The sequence below is a fragment of the Mobula birostris genome, chromosome 2 (genome assembly GCF_030028105.1).
Source record: "Mobula birostris isolate sMobBir1 chromosome 2, sMobBir1.hap1, whole genome shotgun sequence".
In the NCBI taxonomy this organism is placed as follows: Eukaryota; Metazoa; Chordata; class Chondrichthyes; order Myliobatiformes; family Myliobatidae; genus Mobula; species Mobula birostris.
Genome location: NC_092371.1, coordinates 53,173,594 through 53,196,149, shown reverse-complemented (window position 1 = coordinate 53,196,149; position 22,556 = coordinate 53,173,594). Strand labels below are relative to the sequence as shown.

The 22,556-nt window shown below is 40.2% G+C and overlaps 1 protein-coding gene across 4 annotated transcripts in view; it reads right to left on the bottom strand.

The window, feature by feature from the left end:
• The window catches only part of LOC140186645 (uridine-cytidine kinase-like 1), a 129,524-nt gene that overhangs the window by 6,687 nt on the left and 100,281 nt on the right, over positions 1–22,556 (bottom strand). For all 4 annotated transcript variants that reach the window (XM_072241054.1, XM_072241046.1, XM_072241074.1 and 1 more), the window contains 3 exons: positions 13,397–13,495; positions 7,852–7,945; positions 1,470–1,532 (listed from right to left, as the gene is read on the bottom strand). In XM_072241054.1, the coding sequence (XP_072097155.1) occupies positions 1,470–1,532; positions 7,852–7,945; positions 13,397–13,495 (256 nt within the window). The remainder of the gene's footprint in view (positions 1–1,469; positions 1,533–7,851; positions 7,946–13,396; positions 13,496–22,556) is intronic.

The window sequence follows — 22,556 nt, the reverse complement described above, 5'->3', positions numbered from 1 at the left end:
TTCTGCTTATAGATGAACTTCCTCCCCCCCACCCCCTTTTAAGTTTTCTGGTCTTCTAAGTGACACTTTGCAAAGTCTTGACAGGCATTTTTTTAAAAGCCAGGTCTTCTTCCTTGCCATTTTTCCATAAATACCCTTTTTTTGTGCAAGACCTTAGAGATTGAGGAGCTATGAACTTCCTCTCCTGTTGTAGCCACTGACTTCTGCAGGTCAGAGTGATTGTTGGTGTCACAGTAGCCTCTCTTACAAGTGCCATTCTTCTCTGGTGACTAAGTTTTGAGGGGCAGCCTGACATAGGCAGTGTGGCAGTGGTTTCATATTTTACCCCCACCTTTTCTACAGTGGACTGCACTGACCTCCGAGTTATGTTCAATGTCTTAGGTCTTGTACTCTTCCCCAGATCTGTGCTTCTTATTATCATTTCCCTGAATTGTCTGGAATGCTGCTTTGTCTTCATTTTGGTGAAAATATACCACACTATTGGACTTTACATAGAGAGGGGCTAGTCATGCTTTTGAACTAACTGAAAACAGGTAATCCTCTAATTTGCTACATCAACAAACTGGGTGAGTAGGTTAGGCATTACATGTATACTGCACTTGAGGAAAGTTAGCGTAGTAGGTTTAAAGGGGATGGATACTTTTTCACTCTCACAATTTCATTTTTAATTTTTAGTAAATTGTTTACAAATTTTGGAATTTCTTTTGATTTGACATGATGTACAAATGTTTTGTAGATTCGCTCAAAAATCGTACTTCAATACATTTTAAATTTCGAAAATGAGACAGTAATATGTGAAAATAGTTGAGGGGGTTGAATACTCTTTCAAGGCAGTATATACTGAAATGCCACATCAAGGTCATCTATTGTTCACCCAAGACCATTAAGGATTAACCAATCACATATAAATTTATCTGTAACTGAATTGGACATTTTATTACTAAGCAATATGATTATGATAATTTATGCTGTTTACTTTGTCCCATTTAATCATTAAAGCACACGAATTAATGGTTTAAGATTGGCAATGTTTCTAACTGGATGGTAAATTAAGTTTGGGTGCTGAATTTGCTGCCGTTTGAGGGGTTGCTGGGTCCTGATGCTCCTGAAGATGTTATCGAAATTCTGAGATTTATGGATCTGACTGTAGTTCATATCGGCCTCTTTCAGTTCTATGCTTGTTTTTCCTGTTCTCGCCCATTCGTTCTTGTTATGGATTGGCAGGTGGGGGTTTGGGTGATCTGTTATCTTTTGTGCAAGGGAGGGGTTAGGGGATGTTTGTGAGGTTTGCGAGTTTTCGTTTCTTTTTCATGCGGGGGAGTGATGTCTTTCAACTACTTGTATGGTTTTCTGTAACCTATGGCTATTTGGAGAAGACAAATTTCAGAGTTGTATTCTGTATACATATTTTGATAATAAAATTAACTTTTGAATGTTACTTCACAACACAAACTTCGTAACATACTTACTCTTGTACCATCGTATCTTCTCCCTTCGTAGTCCTCTCCTTGTAGTGTCTGAACTGTGCACGTCTGTTGTGAAAGACCAGACCACAGTGAGTTGGTTTGGATGCATTCACGAGTTTCATTCACTCAATGCATCAACCTGATTTCAACGGTATGAAATCTAGATTCATTTCCTGGAAGCTTAACATTCTCTGCTCATGAAGTCAATGGGCCACACAAGTGGGAATGGGAACAGCAAATCAGATGTGAATATTATATATGCAAGCAGAAATCTGCTTGAGTACTTTTGGTACTAAGTAGTATTTATGGTCAAGAGTTCACTCGGGTAGTTTGATAGGGACAACAGAAATTTAAAACTGGAATTTAAAAGGATGAGAGGGGATCTAACTGAAACATATAAGATTATTAAGGGATTGGACACGCTAGAGGCAGGAAACATGTTCCCGATGTTGGGGGAGTCCAGAACCAGAGGCCACAGTTTAAGAATAAGGGGTAGACAATTTAGAATGGAGTTGAGGAAAAACTTTTTCACACAGAGGGTTGTGGTTTTGTGGAATGCTCTGCCTCAGAAGGCAGTGGAGGCCAAGTCTCTGGATTTTTTCAAGAAAGAGTTAGATAGAGCTCTTAAAGATAGCAGAGTGAAGGGATATGGGGAGAAGGCAGGAAAAGGGTACTGATTGTGGATGATTAGCCATGATCACAGTGAATGGGGGTGCTGGCTCGAAGGGCTGAATGGCCTACTCCTGCACCTACTGTCTATTATCTAAATGATATTGTTTTGAATTTGGCAACCATTTTTTTTCTATGAATATCATCCCTGTTTTTGGATAATGGGCAATGGTCAGGAGTTCATAGTGTATCTGAAGTCAGCTAATAGGGGGGTGGCTATGACTGATGAGGTGATTCAAATGAAGGTTGGCCGGTTTTCCACTATTTCAAAATAATTAACAATTCTACTGCTTTGATCTCAATTTGTTTCCTTTTGACTGTTGTCACTTAAAAAAAGAGCACAGAAACTTGGTGGCTAATACAATGTGTTGGCTGTGAAGTGTGATATCTGAGAGGTTAAATTGCCAATGAATCACCTACCGTCCCATTTGTACTGGAGTCTCAGCTGCCTTTACTTCTACGAAAGGGTATGTAAAATCTATATATCAAGCTACAAATATTACTTTGTGGATGTATACACAAGTAGAGATTTTCTTTTACATGTTTTATCACTACAAAACTAAATTCTACTTCAATATTGCTGAACCAGATTTTACTGTTAAAATGATTATGAGGCTAATATGGTTTTGCATGTTTTTGCATAAATGGCACAATATTTTCATAACTGGAGGTAAACTCATGTCAAAGATCAACCAATCTACTGTAAGCTTGGTTAAAAAAATGGCATTTCCTATGCATTGAAAATCTGATAGTTGTTGTAATGGGAAGGCAGATCTAAACAAAATATATTACAAAAATTTAGAGCTTAGAAGTACAGGCTTAAATAACTGTCAATTAAGATCTTGCACCACTAATTAGCTGTTGCAAGCATGAAGTATAATTTCTTGAAGTTGTCAATAGTTTTAGAATCTAAGTGATTTGCATTTTGCATCACTTTCCTGATGTTATATTTTTACGTATTATTCCCATCTCATCTCCCTTTTTCTTTCCAAAGCCTGTCTGATATTTTGTTTCTCCAATTGTTTGTTTGCTTCCTAATACTTAAACCTCATTGGTTAAGGTATTACTGTATTCAGGATCAATTCACAGTTTCCTTTGTTCTGCCATTATCCAGTGAATATTTCCTGCAACTTTCGGAGTCAAACTCTTCAAGCTGAAGGATTTGTAGGGCAAACCAACTCGTGCTAGATCCTGTCGGATAGCTACCTACATAAAAACAACTTTGTGTTTTTAACCTCGGGAGTTAATAATAAGCTAATGCATAAAACCACAGTTACAAAATTGGATTGATGGAACTAAATACTTCTAAAAGATCTGAGCTCCATTTGTAAGAGCCATTTTAATGACTGCCAGCATCCATGACTCTTCAAACTGTCTCCAGTCCCAGCCCATCCCAGTTCCTACCCATTTTCCTGGATGTGTTCTTTCCTTGAAATGGCTATTTTGGCAGTGAAAGCCTGTTATATGGTGACTGGTTAGTAAGTCATTCAAATTGCTGACAATTTTTCCGGGAATAACATCTGGAGGCTAAGACATTTTGTGAAAAGTAACTGACAAATTCACAAGTATCTGCACGCAGAGCGAAAAGAAAACACCTGTGCCTGAACCAATCAGGAGGCTGAACTCAATACCCTCTGTGTCAAGCTCTGCTGTGGTGGTTGCCTATGCAATGTATCAGTCTGTCCTTCAGGACATTATTAATCATCTCAACTGAAGGATATGGAGCAACAACTGTACAGATATGCAGAAACTGCAAGGACAATGGGCCTCCTCAGGTTTAGGAAATTATAGATTGCATTCTTGTTGTACATTGGATTTCTCAGCAATTCAGGAATTCTAATTGTCTGTCACTCACAGAGCAAGTCTACAACCATGAGATATACAAAAGGCACCTGAATATGTGTATGCATGTGCATGTCTTTATTGTTTTTGTTGCTCATTATTGTCACTTTACTGGTAACTAGGGAATTTGTTATTGCCATTCTATTGGTAACTTGGAAAATTGTGCTGTGCATGCGCAGCAATAGAAAGGGTTCATTTGCTGCAAGGCTATGTTTACCTGCTGGTGAGTCCAGAGGCAGAGACTCAAAGAATGAGCCAGGGACCGGAAGCTCAGGGCCCAGTGGCTGAGAGGCCAGGCCCAAGGCCTGTCCTGTGCTGGAGGTCTGCCTATATGTGTGAGGGTGTGACAGGAGCTTGTTTTGTTGTTTTCCTGTTTTGTTCTGTTGTTGTTGTTGCTAGTGTTGTTCCACTGAACATGCTATGTTGGTGTCAGAATGTGCGGTGATACTTGCAGGCTCCCCCAACATATCCTTGGTTGTTAGCACAAATAGGTATTTCACTACATGCTTCAATGCATATGTACAGAACTAAAAAATTCAGAATCTGGAGTTGGAAGAGCTAGCATGCTAATGGATACAGTTAGGAAATAGTGTTTCTATGGGCAAGCCAATTCTGAATCCAAATGCCCAATTTACCATGGCTCCCATGCTTCTTAATCTTCTGTAGGAGCCTCCATCAGAGTCCTTATCAAACACTTTACTAAAGTCCACGTGAACCATGTTCACAACTTTACCTTCATCAATCATCAAAAAACTCAGCCAAGTTAGTTAGACACAACTTGCTCTATATAAAGCTATGCTGACTGTCCCTAATTAGGCCATGGTTTTCCAAATGCTCACAAGTCCTATCCCCCTCCGGTCACTTCCCTACCAATGATGCGAGACTCACTGGTTTATAGTTTCCCAGATTATCTCTATTTCCTTTCTTGAAAAGTTGAACATTAGCTACTTGCTAGTCCTCCAGGAACTTACTCATGGTTAGAATAGACAAAAAGATATTGCTCAAGGGCCCAATCTTACCTCCTGCCTCACTCAATAACCTGGTGTCTATCCCATCAGGCCCTGAAGACCTATCCATGTTACTGTCCTTTAAGAGATCCAAAGCTACCTCTTTATTTGAAATTGCCCTAACAAATTACCATATTCCACACTGATCCCCCTTTCCTCAATTTCCTTCCCTTTAGGAAATTCTGATGCAAAGTATTCATTTAAGAGCTCAACCCTATCCTCTGCCACCAAACACATGTTCTCTCTTTTATCTCTAGTTATTCTCTTTCTTTTGACGCATATGCATAGAATGCCAGGGGATTCTCTTTAATCCCACTTGCCATAGGCTTTTCATGGCCCCTTCTGGCTGTCCTAATTCCCAGTTTGAGTTCTTTTCTGGCTTCTTGTAATTCTCAAGGGCTCTGTTTGATCCAACTTCCTAAACCTTACATACATTTCCTTTTTCTTCTTGACTAAATTTATTTCCCTTGACAGCTTATTGAAAACATACCTGTCTTTTATTGCATGCAGTTGGTCTTTAAACACCCTCTGCATATCAGATGTGAATATGCCCAATAACATCTGTTCCAAATTAACTCTCCTTAGTTCCTGCCTAAAACTTTCATAATTTGCCCTGTTCTAATTCAATCTTACCCTGCAAGGTCCATACTTATCATCAAATTAAGGAGTTGTGATCACTGTTCCCTAACTGTTCTCCCACTGACAGGAGAGTCACCTGACCAGACTTACTACCCAACACCAGGTCCAGTATTATCCTTCCTCTTGTTGGACAATCTACACATTGATTTAAGAAACTCTCCTGGATTCTGCCCCATCTAAATATCTTGCACTAAGGAGGTCTAAGTCCATATTGGAGAAGCTGAATTCTACCCCTATAACAACACTGTTCTTTCTGCTCCTTTCCCTAATCGGCCTGCATATCTATTCTTCAATGTCCCAGTGGCAATGGCGGGGAAGCGGGGGTGTAATATAATCCCGTCAGAGTGATTACACATTTCTCCATATAATCATTCAGTGGATGAGTCCTCCATTACATCCCCTCAAGTGAAGCTGTGATTTCATATCTGATTAATAATGCAACTCCCCGCCCCAAGCATCCCCTTTAATCTTCTATACTCTTAGCATTAAAATAGACACACTTCAACCCTGTGCTATTGTTTTTATTACTTTGCTCCTACCTATTCTTACTCAACATGACATCTACCCTCCCCACAATCCCTCTGTTTACTGACTTGGTGACTGGTTCCCATCCCCTTCAAAACTGGTTTAAACCTTAAACTAATCCTAATGCCCCAAGAGGGCAGTAGGGCACTCCCTCAGCCGTATCTAAAGAATTATATTCGTCATTGAAGGAGCTGATCACAGGGAAACCGTGTACTGACTGTTAGTGGTCAGCCGTATGTACATCTGAAAACTGTTCTTTGGCTGACAGTAAAAGTCAGAGGTTTCCAGCCTCCTAGATGGTCAAGCGTGTGTCCAGCTCCAGCTCCAGTTCCTTGATGCCGTCTGTCAGGAGCTGGAGCTGGGTGCACTTCCTATAGATGTCGTCTTCCAGGAGACAATGAGGTTCCCTGGTTTTTCACATCTTGCACAAAAGAGCATTCCACTGCCCCAACTACCATCCTGCCTACACTCATTCAAGGACTAAGGATAAACAACAAAATAAAAACATTGCTTCTTCTTGCCCGTGACTTCTCACTAAAGCACTTTAAAGAGCTGCTCTCATCTCCACAATTAGGCCAAGTACTCTGCCTCTTCATGCTAAAGCCTCAGACCTACTCCTCATCTTGACCCTAATTTTATTTATTGGTTGTTGTCAATTAGCTAAATAGTCAATCAATTCAATCAATTATTAACAGTATGCAAACGTACCTCTTTTAGCATTCTGGTAGGTGAAATTCACCAAAAAGTCACAACCCCTACTTTTTTTTTTAAAAGAAAACACTCATATTTCTCACTCCAAGTCATGTCTCCTGATAAGTAGTCCAATGTGTCTTACTAGCCAATACAACTTGAAGGAAACAAAAAAACTGCAGCCCAATAGATTTGGTTTCAGTGCGAGCAGATTCTAATTCACCAACAATTAACTATTAGAAATATTCCTACTCTGCGACATACAAAACCACATGATCATCTCATTAATTAATTCCACCACATTTATCCTTTACAGGTTCCAGATTTCATAAATTGACAAATGAAAATACAATTAAAAATAAAAAACATTGCAGTTAATTTCTTTTTTTAAAATATCAACCATCATTTCATAATTGATGATAATCCCATTTGAGTTTAAAAGCATTATTTACATAAATTGCAATACATTAAGGGAGCAGACAGAGGTACATAAATGCCAGATCTTTCATGGCCTGTGCAGCAGAGAACAAGATGGTCTTTGAACATTTCTCTCACAATTCCCAATACTCTAAATGAGTGACCAGAATTTTTATCCTTTCAACCCAACCTTAACAACCTCCTTCCTCTAACAACAGCTTTCCCCAATGTCTCCCATTCCCTCTGTGTATAGACAGCCACAGCAGTCTAGCACATTGACATTTCCTTCAGTTTCCTTTTTCTATATTTTCAGAGACCCCTCAAAACTCACTATGCATTTTCACATTTCCTTTAACAATGATCATTTTTTGGTCCTTTGACATATTATTTATAGTACAATATTGACATAATGTAATTAAGAATATGATCATCTAAAAAAGTATAAAGGTGTTTCTAAGAGGAAAGGAAAGGCTAAAGGCATCAAGGAGCAGAGACGGCCAGGCTCAAGTGGAGGGAAATAAAGGACACAGGAATAAATTGTCTATTTCTGTGTAGCAACACTCTGAATTAATAGATAACAGTGTTTCCATACATACCCTGAAAGGCAATAATGAAAGTGCGTGCTCTATCAAAAGTCTCATCAACCTCTTTGAATAGAATATAAACTCATCTCGACATGTGTCTTTATTTCTATGAAAGGAAATGGCACTATGAGTTTTCAATACTTCATTTGGAAAATGTACAAAACATAAATTACACCTCATTAACAATGTCAAGCACAATAAAAGTTTTTCATGGAGCTAATATATCTCAACATTTCCTAACAATTTATAGTTTAAACACAATTCAAAATTTCCTACCAAGTTGTTTGTGATATCTTCCCTCAGTTCTGGTTCTATATCCTTTGGATTTCATTATTCTTTAAGCTCCATGTTTCATTCACAAGAGAACAATTTACTAAATTGAGAAGTTAACAACTTCTTGATTATAAATTTCAGGGATGTAGTTTAGATTCCAGACTCTGATGACCTCCATGAATTATTAAAAGGCTAACATTTTAACTGAAATACATAGCCAGAACTTCAGTTTGAAATATAAGCAATTAATTCACTGTAGTTGCAAATAAAAAGGGAGGAAAACACCAGATGCATCAACCATAACTATGTTGTTGCGTAAACAAATTGCTTCACAGGATGACAGAACTGATTAGCAAATTTGAAAGACAAGCTCACTGAAGCATTCACAAATATCTTTGGGTAAAAGTAAGGACAACAGTGAAGATGATCAGAGGTCAATACTGTTCAAAATGCAAAAAAATAAGTGCAACTAGATCTGTGTGTGTGTGTGTGTGTGTGTGTGTGTGTGTGTGTGTGTGTGTGTGTGTGGCGGGAGTGTGGTTGATATCTAGCCTGAGCTAAAAACAATTAATGCTGGAGATACAGAGGTCCCACATGTTCATGAAGAAGAAAATCTTCTACCCATAGTTTATCTGGTATTTATGCATCTGGGGTTTTCATGAAACTAGCAAAAACAGTTTCATATTGAATTCTATTGTAAAATATTTTTACTTAAAAGGGAAAGGAGAAAAGCAGATGATACATTGTTCTGCAATTTATTAAAAGGTTAGTGTACAGAATACTGGGTGTGAAGAACAGTAATATTTTTGAACAATTCCCATGCAACCAGCATGATCATGTAACTGGCATCTCCCATTACCCCTGAATGGCTGACAGTACATATAAATTACTAACCTAACTGCATCTCTGAACAGTGACAGGATTCCCCAGCACTGGCAGCTTTTAGTTTATGGTTCTGATAACCAGCCAAATTATTTTGCATTCATAATTTTGAAGCTTCTGAGCCATCTGCTGCAAGTCTTGTGGCTCTTCATGTGGAATTTTATCTGATGACTTTTCAAAACAGCACTTTATCAAAGACCTTTTGGAAGTCAGGTACACAATTGTCTATTGCAGTCCAATCCAAAGAAAGTTTGACAGGACTAATGTTCCTCTTTTAAAAGCTGAGTGTCTATCACTTGTTGCAGAGGCTACTGAAGTATATCTACAACTGTATTGTTGACAGTAAAATTCTGATTTGGAGATTAGTTTTGCATCCTGGCTTGGCGAGCTCGTCTCATGACTGCAAGAAACGGTAAAATATTGTGGACACAGCTCAATGCATCATTGAAACCAGCTTCCACTCCATGACCTCTGCCTATACTTTTCACTTCCTCAGTAAAGCAGTCAGCACAAACAAAGACCCCACCTACCCTGTATATTCGCTCTTCTCCCCTTTCCTATCAGGCAGAAGATACTAAAAGCCTGCAAGCATGTACCACCCAGTTCAAAGACAGTTTCTATCCTGCTATTATGAGAATACTGAATGGTTCTCCTGACCTCATAACCTACCTCGTTTCGACCTTGCACCTTCCTGTCTACTTGCACTGAGCCTTTTCTGTACTACAACTCTTTATTCTGTACCCCTATTGTTTTACCTCCTATGACCTCAATACACCGTGGTAATGAACTGTGCTGCATGGACAGTATGCAAAGTAAGTTTTTCATTGTACTTTGTAGATGTGACAATAATATGCTAATTCACCAAGAAAAAAATAATCTAGTGAATCATTTTGCATGGGTGAATGACACTTACACGAGACATCTGCTTTTGAAACTGCATTGGTGCTGTAGCTTTCAGGATCACCAAATCTGCATCCAAATTAAATGTATTACAGTGTGGCAAGTACAGAGGAAAATGCACATCTGAAACAGCACCCTCATGGCCTTTGGTCATCCAAAAAGATTCTATGGCCAATGAAATTGCAATCACACAGAACTTAGAAACCTTCAAGAGATGGGGACAAGAGATTGGCAGCAATACCTCTTTCTGCAATTGGATCCTCAATTTCTTCACTTGCAGACCCCAATCAGTACGGATTGGCAACAACATTTCCTCCACAATCTCCATCAGCACAGGTGCCCCACATAGCTGTGTGCTTAGTCCGCTGCTTTACTCACATTATACTTATGACTGTGTGGCTATGCACTGCACCAATGCCATATTTAAGTTCGCTGACACCACTGTTGTTGGCCAAATCAAAAGTGGTGATGTATCAGCATATAGAAGGGAGACTGAAAATCTGACTGAGTGGTGCCACAACAATAACCTCTTACTCAATGTCAGCAAGACCAAGGATCTGATTATTCAGATGGAGAGGGTCAGCAACTTTAAATTCCTCGGTGTTAACATTTCAAAAGATCTGTCCTGGGCCCAGCATGCAAGTGCAATTATGAAGAAAGCACGACAGCTCTCATTACACACACATGCAGTTCAACTCTTTGAATGATTATGCAGAAAGTTTGAAGTTAATAACTCATGTCCTTCTACTTTAGGCCACAAACTTATCAATCACCCCTGCTGTGGACCATTTCTGGAGGTCCAAGTCGCTGACTTCTACAAAGAAGGGATCCGTATGCTCCACGACCACTGGACTAAGTGTGTACATGTAGGAGGGGGTATGTTGAAAAATAATTATGCTAGTTTTTGTAAAATTGACTCCTTCTACCTTAGGCCACGAACTTATCAATCACTCCTTGTACTGCATGTACTTTGATAATAAATTTACTTTGAACTTTGAAATGCTAATCAAATAGTGACTTAGCACTTGGTATATATTATTAATTTGGAATGAAAAATATTAACACAAATTCCATATTGCTGAGAGTGGGAGAAAATTTAAGAGATATCAATAATTCATACAATAAATCAATGTAGACTTATTGAAGACCGCATCCATTTTAATAGAAAAGCCTGACGGGGTTCCCATATTCAAAAAGTGTGCGACTACTCACAGCGCACCATAAACCTAACTTCAATGATGTGTGAAATACTGGAGTTAATTATTAGTTACATATTTAAGGATTGTCACTGCAACAACAACAACAATCAAACTGGCTTCTGAAAGAAGATTCTGCCTGACAAACTTCCTTCAGACAGCACTGCAATAAGTACCATTATATACTTCACCTCCAAAAGGTGTTTCAATAAAGTTCTGCTTGAAAAGCTGTCAGCCAAAGTTCCACATGAAAAGCTGCTAGACTTGGAGCAGATGTCTCAGAAGCTTCAGAATTAGATAAGCAAAATAATTAAGTCAGACAATGGTAGAGGAAAATTACCGAAGAGAAATGTACAACACAATAAACAGAAAGGCAAAGTATCCCTGTGAACTGTTTAAATAGCTAAGATTAATTTGACAGATACAGGGAAATATCAAATCATCCATTCAATAAAGTTGGGAGAATCAAGCAACACAGTCAATGAAGTGTGAAACCACATAGCCGTAAAAGCATAGTTCAGGAAATATTACAACTCCCTTAAACGCTGCTCAGAAACGTATTGAATTTGCTAGTCTACAAACAGTTCTTCTGGAGGAACACACATGGTATCGAACAGGATGCCACGGGCTGGTTTCAAATGAGTAAAAAGTAGGCTTGATCAGGAAATTCACTTTAATAGGCTATTGTTCTAGAAATTTAAAAATTAAATTAAATGGATTTGTTTGAAGTATCATCTGTCAGATGGCGAGCACTATATTTTCAATGCTTTCAATACACATCCTTAGAAAGATGCAACTAAAGTTATTAACTATCGTCAAGAGATGCTGACAAGCAATTTTCAACTTAAAGACTGTATAACACCATCCAGCTAAGGGCATATTGAAAATTACTCGCAGCTTTTCAGTATCATTTCAGTAGCAGGATGGGCAAATTGCCTTCAGTTTGGATAAGTGTGCAGTATTGCATTTTGGGGAGGTACACAAGGTTTGGAGAAATGGGGTGAATGGCAGGCCCTGCTGAGTGTAGTGGAACCGAGGGATCTAGGATTACGAGTACACAGTCTGCTGCAAGTGACATCACAGTTACGTTGCATTTGAGGTGACATTGTGTACGGTTTTGGTCACCCTGTTATAGGAAAATCATTAAGACGGAAAATATTGAAAGAAGATCATGAGAATGTTGACAGGAGCCCAAGTTATTGACGGAGGTTGGGCAGGCTAAGGCTTTATTCTTTGAAATGTAGGTAACTGAGGGGGTAACCTTATTTTTTTAAATTAGAATATACAGCGTGGCAACAGGTCCACTCCGACCATTAAGTCCGTGCCGCCCAATTACATCCATGTGACCAAGAACCCCAAAGAACCTGCACATCATTATAATGTGGGAGGAAAATGAAGCACCGGGGAAAGCTCATGGGGAGAACGTACTGACTCCTAACAGACAGTGGTGGATTTGAAACCAGATTGCTGGTTACACTAACTGCTCTGCCAGCGTGCTGCCCTACAGGGGTGTATTAAACCATGAGGGGCACAGATAGGGTGAGTGCACACAGTCTGCTTCTCTTAGGGAAATGGAGCTAAAATCTAGGGGTCATATGTTAAAGGTGAGAGGGGGAGGGATTATAAGGGACGAGAGGAACAACTTGTTCATGGTGGGTGAAGGTATATGGAACGATCTGCCAGAGAAAGTAGTGGAGGCAGGTGCAATAACAACACTTAAAAGGCACTTGAGTAAGTACGTGGACAGGAAAAGTTTAGAGAGATATGGGCGAATGGGATTAGCTTAGGTGAGCACCTTGGTCGGCTCGGATAAGTTGGGCTGAAGGACCTTTTCCCATGCTGCACTACTCTATAAATATTTATTTTATTAGATTTAAAAATCAATAAACACAGCACATTTCTGATAAGGATTAAGCTAGGTTTATAGCTAAAGTGCAAGCTTTTGGCTATTTGAAGAAAATATCAATCACTGGATATACTAACAAATCAATGAATGTTAACCAACTCAAACTAATTATGTCTTAACTGCTGAAAAATAGAAGGCTTTAGTTTTATTCGTTTCATTTTACTGAACATACCTCATAGAGTAAAAGATCTGGGAACGTATCATCATAGCAATGAAAATGGGAATAGAAAAGAGGATTTTTAAAGAGTGGCATAGCGAAGGAATAGGATTAATTTACAGGCACTTTCAGTGGCCAGCTTTTATATGATGCCTCAGTGGTCTTAATGTCCAAAAGATGATGGTACTAAGTTAAGGAATTAAGGTGATCATAGGTTTGGATCAGACTGAATGGATACAGTACCTAATAAATGTATGCATCCCCTGAACCTGCGGAGTACTCTTCAACACACTCAATGTCTCTGGCAATGGTTGTGCTTGGTGAGCCGATGCCAAGGTTGCCCTAAAACAATACAATGTGGAAACATGTTACAAATCTCAATAGAAGACAACAACAACAAAAAAAATCAGAGCTTTCAGATATTAAAGACATGTTTGCTTTTTAGAATATGCAATTGCACAGATAGATGCAGAGTTATACTTGAAGATTTTTATATTTGACTCCTGAGTAAAAAAAATACATCTTTATTGAGGTTTGTATCTGTTAAAATTAAAAAAAAACATTAAAAATTATTTGCACAACTAAAAAGCAAACAGAATTTCCCAAACAAGCAGTTACTGTATGCCTCAGCTTGATCACTAAAAGCATAGCAACATATTGGACAGTGGTTTCAATTTCTGGCGTAAGTGAAAACTGGCAATAATCACATTGGCTTTCTAAGGTACATCATCTAATTCTGCGTGGAAACAAACACTGCATATGTTAAAAAAACAAGTCATCTCATAAAACCATTTTGCAAACCACTGCTCAAAAATAAATGCATTCCATCTTGTCAATAACAGCTTTTGTTGTCACTTTGGCATAGCAGCACCCAGGCAGATCTTACCGATTTTAAGTTGGATAGGTATGAACAAGGGTTGAGGTGTGAGATAAAGGTCCTCTTATGAAACCTATGCTTCTTTCATTCCAGAACAAGTGACAGTAAATGATCTAAATAATGACCTCACTGTTAGTCAGGTAAACTGTGAGATATAGTACTCAATATTAAGCCTAGCCTGTTAATTTTGTTATTTAGGTGTAAAAGATGTTGGCTAACAGAGTGATACACAGGTCAGACAGCAGGTCAGACAGAATCTATGGAAGAAATGGATAGCCGACGTTTCAGATCGAGACAATTCATCGGGATCTGACAAAGACCTCAACACCAAACATCAACTGTTCATTTCCTCCACAGATGCTGCCTGACCTGCTGAGTTTCTCCAGCTCCTTTGTGTGTTGCACAATAACGTCCAACTTTTTACCAGATTCCAATATGAGACCCCACTAAACTCCTGGAGTTTAGTAATCTCACCTTCTGACAAATCCACATTCTCAATAATGTGTGGGAGATGTCAACTGGTTCTCACCCTGGCTAATAATATTACTGTGAAAGGAATCTCCAGCCAAGAGCAAAAAAAAACTACTTGATCAATCTCTCAGGCAACATCAGCACTCAAAATCCCCTAACTATTAAGAAATGGAGCAATAGAAATATACCAGAGTTACGCAAGACAACACAGTTTTGGGAACTGAACAAGATCAAACTGTATTTTAGAATGACTATACACTTCTCTATGTACCACCACTAGGTCTGCAGAACTAAAACCCTTGCTGAATGTTCATGCAGAACTTATCCTCCAAGTCAAATGAGCATCTCTTGATAGTGCAAGGTAGACAGCAAGCAGATGGTTTAATCAGTAAAGCCACATTTGAAATTTTCACCCTCTGCACCAGTAAATGAGGTAGACTTTAGTATTACGTTTCTGCTCTGTCAATGAGAGTGAGTGAGATTGCATAGGGGTGCAATGGAGACACCTAGATTAAAGGGTCCCTTCTTCACTTCCATTCAACATGTAGCTGCACATATTCCGGGTCAGTAATCATACTGAATAAATCTGGCTTGAAGCTCGTTCACATTATTCCCTAAACACATCAGCTAAAGTTGCTCTGTGACTCCTAAGCCCAAATTCCACCCACACTGAAATCTACACCTGAGCCAATGACAACTCCCATGACCTGAGTCAGCCAGATCCTTGAAGACGCTGTGACTCCAAATCTCCCCCATCTGTTGAACTACTATCCTAAGTGATTTAGTCAACATCCACTTTCCCCTCTGATTCCTGCCTATCTGATCTCCACTCCAGACCTCCAGATCCTCAGTGATCCCCCCCCCTTCCCCCACTTTGTCTTCAGCCCACAAGAAATGAGATGTTTAGCTCCTGCGGATTTCAGAAGCTGAGATAAACCTCATATATAGTAGAGACTATGAAGCAGGTTTCATTTCTTAATGGGACAGAACGCTACCTGTCTTATTTTCAAGATGCGTACAGGAAGACCTCACAGGAGTTGGATCATTGGAACAAAGACCAAGAGACTCCATACTCCCAGCTATACAACGAGGGACCAACAAGTAGCGGTTTCCCAGCCTAACAACTAAGTGCCTCCAACAGTCCAGTCACCTTCCCAGCTGGCAGTTACAGCAGTGACCTGTAATCAGTGGGTCAAACATTCTGGGCCATTGTGGCCTTTAAGAAGCAGGTTATGTTAAGCATCCTGAGAAATAGGCCTGCCTTTCCCACTGTGTCCCCATCTCTGCTGCTCACAGCAGTGTAACAAATACAGCAGATTTCAAAATCAAACTCCACAGCCTGAAATAAGTTTCCTTTACTTTTACCTATGTAGGCAGTCAGATTTGGTTGAGAGACAGGACAGTATACATTAACCTTCCACTCCATCACATCTTTTACCAGCAGGGTGGGAGGGTGGAGCCTTTCGTTGTCAGAGAACCAGGTTCGACCCTGAACTTGGGAGCTGTCTGTGCAGAGCCTACATGTTCTTTCTGTGGGTCCACCTTCCACCCCCATTCAGGAGAAGTATGGGTACGTAAGCCATTGTAAATTACCAAGTTTTCACTGTAAAATACATCCTCATGAGGTGGAATTTCTTTAGCTAGATAGGTGGTGAATCTGTGGAATTCATTGCCACAGATGGCTGTGGAAGCCAAGTCATTGAGTATACTTAAAGAAGAGGTTGGTGGGCTCTTGATTAGTAATAGCATAAAAGGTTATGGAGAAGACGGCAGGACAATTGGGTTGAGAGTGATAATCAATCAGCTATGATGGAATGATGGAACTGACTTGATGGGCCAAATGGTTGCTCCTATGTCTTATAGGTCTCATTCATGTTTAGATAAGTGGCAAAATCTGGGAGGAGTTGAAAATAAAAAGTGGGCGGTTGATGACTGGGGCAGACTTAGTGAGCTGAAGGGATTGTTGTCTGGTACAGCTGCAGATACCTCACTTCTTAAGGTAAATGTTGCTAAATTTATGACACTATTTTACAGAATGCTAAAGCTAAAAGCCTAAGTCCTAGGATACCTTTACCGTAGAAACACTATGTGGTCTGCTCCAATGGAAGCCTGGTCTCCATTTAAATTTTCAGTTTTCTCCTTCCTTCTCATCCCTCCTTCATCATCCCCCCCCCCCCACCCACACCGCCCAAACCACCATTCATCCATTCACTGATTCTGCACCTGGAAATTAACCTGCGGGTACACAGACATCCCACTTCTCCCGGGAATTCCAGGAGTCTCCCGCATATTAATAGTGGCTCCCTGATGCCCACAAATTATATACAATGTCACGGAAATCAATTTTTTTGAGAGCAAGCGAGAGAGCGCGAGAGAGAAAGCAAAACAGAAAGCCCGAGAGCGACCACCAGAGAGAGCGAGAGCAAGCAAGCGACGGAGAGGGAGGGGGAGAGCGCGCGCGCGAGGGAGAGGGCGAGAGAGAGAGCGCGAGAGCATGAGAGAGCGCGCGAGCATGAGAGAGCGCGTGAGCAAGAAAGCGAGAGCGAGAGAGAAAGTGCGAGAGCGACCACAAGAGATCGAGCGAGAGAGAAAGAAAGCGAGAGAGAGAGTGAGAGCGCGCCATGGGAGAGTGTTCCAAAAAATGAAAATATAAATCGTACGTCACCCCAGACTACACTAAAGTGTACCCCTGCCTAATAAGGGTCAAAAATAATGACAGTGTTGCTCGCTGCGCTGTTTGCAACAGTGACTTTTCTATTGCCCATGCTGGGTTAAGACTGTAGAAGACATGTTGAGGTGAGTTTAACAGGTGTCATTCATTCATTAGCATAGCTAACATTATTTAAACTAGCTGGCTAGCTGCTAAGGAGCTACTCTATTGCAGACATCCCACCTCTCCCGGAAGTCTCCCGCAAATTGATGGTGCTACCTCCCTGGGATGTCTGGGTACAGAGAACTAAATTTAAAACCTAGGAACATTTCTGCTGTTTACACAGATTCCAATGTTCATTTCTACCCAACAAAGAGCATGCTGTGCTGTGTACCCAGTTGCAATTTTAGCAATACCACTTGCAGGACAATTTCTCCTCCTGTTCAGTACTTCAGCGTACGTTTTGAATATAGTCTGTGCTTTAATGTCCATGATGTCTGGGAGAAAGGATGCTCAGTCCTAAGCCGCTGAATGTAGAAACACAGATCACATCAGTACTAAGTGGCAAATAACTTCCTGAGACTAGGATCCAGATACTATCCAGGAAAAGCGATCTCTCAGCATCTACTCTGCAGAGCTTCTTAATAATTTTAAGTTTCTTTGAGATAATTTTAAATTCTTCTCAGTCCTAAATGGTGGAGCAGTCTACTCCATGTCTTTTCAGTGGAAGCTTTTTCATTCAATAAACTCATGTGGTATAATCTCAAAATCAGGTACTGCTTGGGTAAAATGACTGAAAGTGTAAACTATATTTGACTTGTGTTCACAGCAAAAGGCCTATATAGTCCTTCATAGTCTTACATTTCAATCTCTTGCAATAAACCCTAATGTATGATTTCCCTTCCCAACAGCTTCCTTTGCCTGTGTGTGAATTTTCTGTAATTCATTTACAAAGAAACCTTTGAGTTTTCTGCTTAATCCTCAACCCCCCCCAGCAAAAAGAAACACTCCTGCCTTTGTGCTTGTATCCATTGTAACAATTCTTCAGTCAGACACAGCAAAACTTGGTAGAAAACCAGGCTCTTAAAAAAAACATGCTGAATGCCTGATTAGCATTTGTCATTTTATCATTAAAATCTGATCCTAAAATTCTGTAACCTATAAATAATAAGTTATACTAAAGCATCAAATTTTTATTCACCCAACTTCATTTTAAATTGATTGACATCTTTGCCAAGATGGAGTAGAAATTAGCTCAAGCATATTGGATCCTTACTAGGGCCCTCAAATATTCTCATGCTATTTATTCATCAGATCTAATACCTCACAGGAGATTAAAAACAAACACTTAACTTTCTTGCTGTCAATTTTAGAAATGTGGACACAATGAAAACCCCAGAGAGGTTTTATAAAATTCTTCAAACACTGTAAATGAAAAAAAATGAACAGACTAAACTGCAGATTAAATTAATCCCTAACCATCTCTCAAATGAACTGCAGAATCGTTGACAGGAATGTCACCCTTAATTAAGTTAGATGGTGGCAGTTGCTGGGCAACTGTCTCAGAGTTCAGCACTGACATTTATATTTTCAGCAGGTGAAGCCTGGTATAACTAGGCAGCAGTCATCTGCTCAGTTAGCATGTGCATTGTTGTTGCGTAGTTAATGGATTTCCATTAAACTGCTACAGGAAAAATAGATTCACAAAAATAAAAGATCACTAATGTTTTGGTGCCTTTCTAAAATGAAAGAGGAAGAATACCTTGAACACCTTGAGTTGTATCTACCTAGCTATGGAATATATTCTGTTTGTAATATTGAAGGTAGTTCTCCTTTAAACTCTGTGCTACTATTGTCATAATTTCAAAGTCAACGTTTTAAAAATTTGTTTGAAACAAAACAATAACTGAACAGCTGGTGAAAGTGGCCAAGGTAACTAAAGATAATCTGGCCAAAAGATGAGAGTAAATGCCATCAATGGTCTCTTTCCCAGTGGAGACACAAGAGAGTGCAAAGCTGGAATCTGGAGCAACACATGAAGCACTGGGGAAACTCTGCGGGTCAGAGAGCATCAAGGGAGGCAAGTGAACGGTTGACATTTTGCGTTGAGATCCCTCACCTGGACTGACAGCTTCAGAGAAGATGGCCTCAACCACAAATTCAGCTCCTTATTGTCACATCTTCATCCTCACTAAGATGTTGAGACTGGGAGCTCGGAGCTGAATTTGTGTCATCTGCAGTGATGTCAAATTTTATAAAGGCTTGTTTTGCATTATGGGGTTGCGTTGATTGGCAGTTTTCATACTTTTTGGGCTTTTCAAACTCACAAAACAGGCTACAACTTAAATGTAGGAAATGCAGCCATCAATGTGTAAACAGCAAGCTCCCACAAAGAATAATGTGAGTCTTACTATTTATTATTATTATTATTGTCCAGAGAAGTCACTGGAGAAATTTGTTCAAAATGGGATTTTTCATTCAACTGGACAAGGCCAAACAGCCTTTGTTTGATATTCAAACCTGAAAGCCACACTACAATGATTGTGTTCTCAAGCCTAGAGCTAATAACATCTTTCACTGAGCAAGATGCTTTTCAACTCAGCGAAAGCAAAGGAGGCTGATATCTAAAAGTTATCCAATTAGGTGCCAAGGTAGGTTAAGTGACTTAAAATGCCAGAGCTACCTAGGAGAATTTTGATTATTATATTTTTTTCATAAATCAGTTCATTTCTTAATAAATTAGTAAATTTGCTGATGACACAAAGGTTAGGGGTGTTGTGGATAGTGTGGAGGGCTGTCAGAGGTTGCAGCGGGACATTGATAAGATGCAAAACTGGGCTGAGAATTGGCAGATGGAGTTTAACCCAGATAAGTGTGAGGTGGTTCATTTTGGTAGGTCAAATATAATGGCAGAATATAATATTAATGGTAAGAATCTTGGCAGTGTGGAGGGTCAGAGGGATCTTGGAGTCCGAGTCCACAGGACACTCAAAGCTGCTGCGCTGGTTGACTCTGTGGATAAGAAGGCATACAGTGTATTGGCCTCCATCAACTGTGGGATTGAGTTTAAGAGCCGAAAGGTAGTGTTACAGCTATATAGGACCCTGGTCAGATCCCACTTGGAGTACTGTGCTCAGTTTTGTTCACCTCACCACAGGAAGGATGTGGAAACCATAGAAAGGGTGCAGAGGAGATTTACAAGGATGTTGCCTGGATTGGGGAGCATGCCTTATGAGAATAGGTTGAGTGAACTTGTCCTTTTCTCCTTGGAGCAGCGGAGGATGGGAGGTGACCTGATAGAGGTGTATAAGATGATGAGAGGCATTGATCGTGTGGATAGTCAGAGGCTTTTTCCCAGGGCTGAAATGGCTAACATGAGAGGGCACAGTTTTAAGGTGCTGGGAAGTAGGTACAGAGGAGATGTCATGGGGTAAGTTGTTGTTGTTGTTATGTTTTTTTCTCCCCACACAGAGAGTGGTGAGTGCGTGGAATGGGCTGCCGGTGACGGTGGTGGAGGCAGATATGATAGGGTCTTTTAAGAGACTCCTGGATAGGTATATGGAGCTTAGAAAAATAAAGGGTAACCCTAGATAATTACTAAAGTAAGTACGTGTTCAGCACAGCATTATGGGCCGAAGGGCCTGTATTATGCTGTAGGTTTTCTATGTTTCTATGTCCCTAATTACATAGTACCCAATAGCATCATCTGTATCATGACATTATGTGTTTTGTAGAACTTTAATTAAACTTGTGCCTAGTTGTGAATCACGTAAACTGAATCCTCGTGCTGTTATGAAGTGTTTCAGTTTGTTCAATGCAAGCATAAATAAAGGCTTTACTTTTATGTTGGTATGTTCTACCCTTATGGTTATATCTAGGCCGCCCACACAGAATTAATGCAGCTTACAATGCAGATGCTTTATTTTTTACAAGTGATAAAGTTGGGGGAAGGGCAGAAAGCAGAAAGTTATTTTTGAAAAAACAAGTTGCTTAATAGTGATTGTGTTACGCATTTTAACTCGTTATAGTAATTGGACTTTTTTTTTCCTGTAATCCTCTAATTGGCAGAGAATTTGCAGGAGAAAACTCAATGAAAACATGACTTAAAAGCGTGTTGAAATCACCCAGCATGTTGGGGCTGTATTGATGGAATGACGAAACAGAGGCAAATTTTCAAGTCAGAGAAGATTAATCATAACTGAGAAGAGAGAAGGCAAGTTGGCTTTAAGTTGTAGAGAGACTGGGAGGAGGGGCATGGAATGATTGGGAAGGAATCTCTCTGAAAGTGCAATGCCAGTGTTCAACTTTGATGAATTAACCTGGTTGACGGATTAATAAGGATAGTTGGAAGTAACAAACAAAAGAATGCCAGAAGAGAAAAATGCAAAACTGTAGGGACTGCTAAGCAGGGGAGGCCATGTTAATGAAGAGAAGAACATTGAGACAACTTTATAGATAAAGCAGCATTGCCCAGCTCTGACACAGAGATAACTTAACACAAGCTATAAAGTTAAGGTGACTGGAGGGAAGTATGGTGGTGCGGGGTTGTGGTTAAGAAGTAGGTTTTGTTCACCCCCCCCCCCACCAAAGAGAGTGGTAGATGTGTGGAGCGCATTGCCAGGGGTGTTTGTAGGGGTAGGTATATTAAAGATATTTAAGAAACTCTTAGATAGCCAAATGGATGAATGGAAAATAGAGGGCTTTGTGGGAGGGAGGTGTCAGAATGATTTTGCAAGGTCAGCACTGGGCTGCAGGCTCCTATGCTCCTACTGTGCTGACAGGTTTATATTCTAAGCTGCTGATTTCAATACAGTGAAGGTGAGTTGCAGTTCCTCGAGCTTGCTACAATGCTGGAGACACAGAGTGGGAGTAGGTGTTAAAAGTGGCGGTGCACAGGAGGCTCGCAGCTGACCTGCAGACTGAACACTGGAGCACTACAAAGTGATCACCCAATCTGTGTTTAGTTTCACCACTGCCGAGGACATGACACTGTGAGCACTGGATGGGAAAAAGTGGAACTGAATCACAGTTCTACCTGGAAAGACCTTTTGGGTCCCTCGGTGGTGGGAAGAAGGAAATGGATTAAAGCAACACTCACAACACGCTGGAGGAACTCAGTGGGTCGGGCAGCATCCGTGGAAATGATCAGTCACCATCCACCACAACAGACAGGATTTCCCAGTTGCTACCCACTTCAACTCTGCTTCACATTCCCATTCGGTTATGCCCATACATGCCATGATGAGGCTAAACTCAGGTTGGAGGAGCAACACCTCATATACTGTCTGGGATGCCTCCAGCCCCTTGGTATGAACATTGAATTCTCCAACTTCCAGTAATTCCCTCCTCCTCCCTTCCCCCATCCCAGTTTCACTCTGCCCCCTCCCTCAGCTGCCTATCACCTC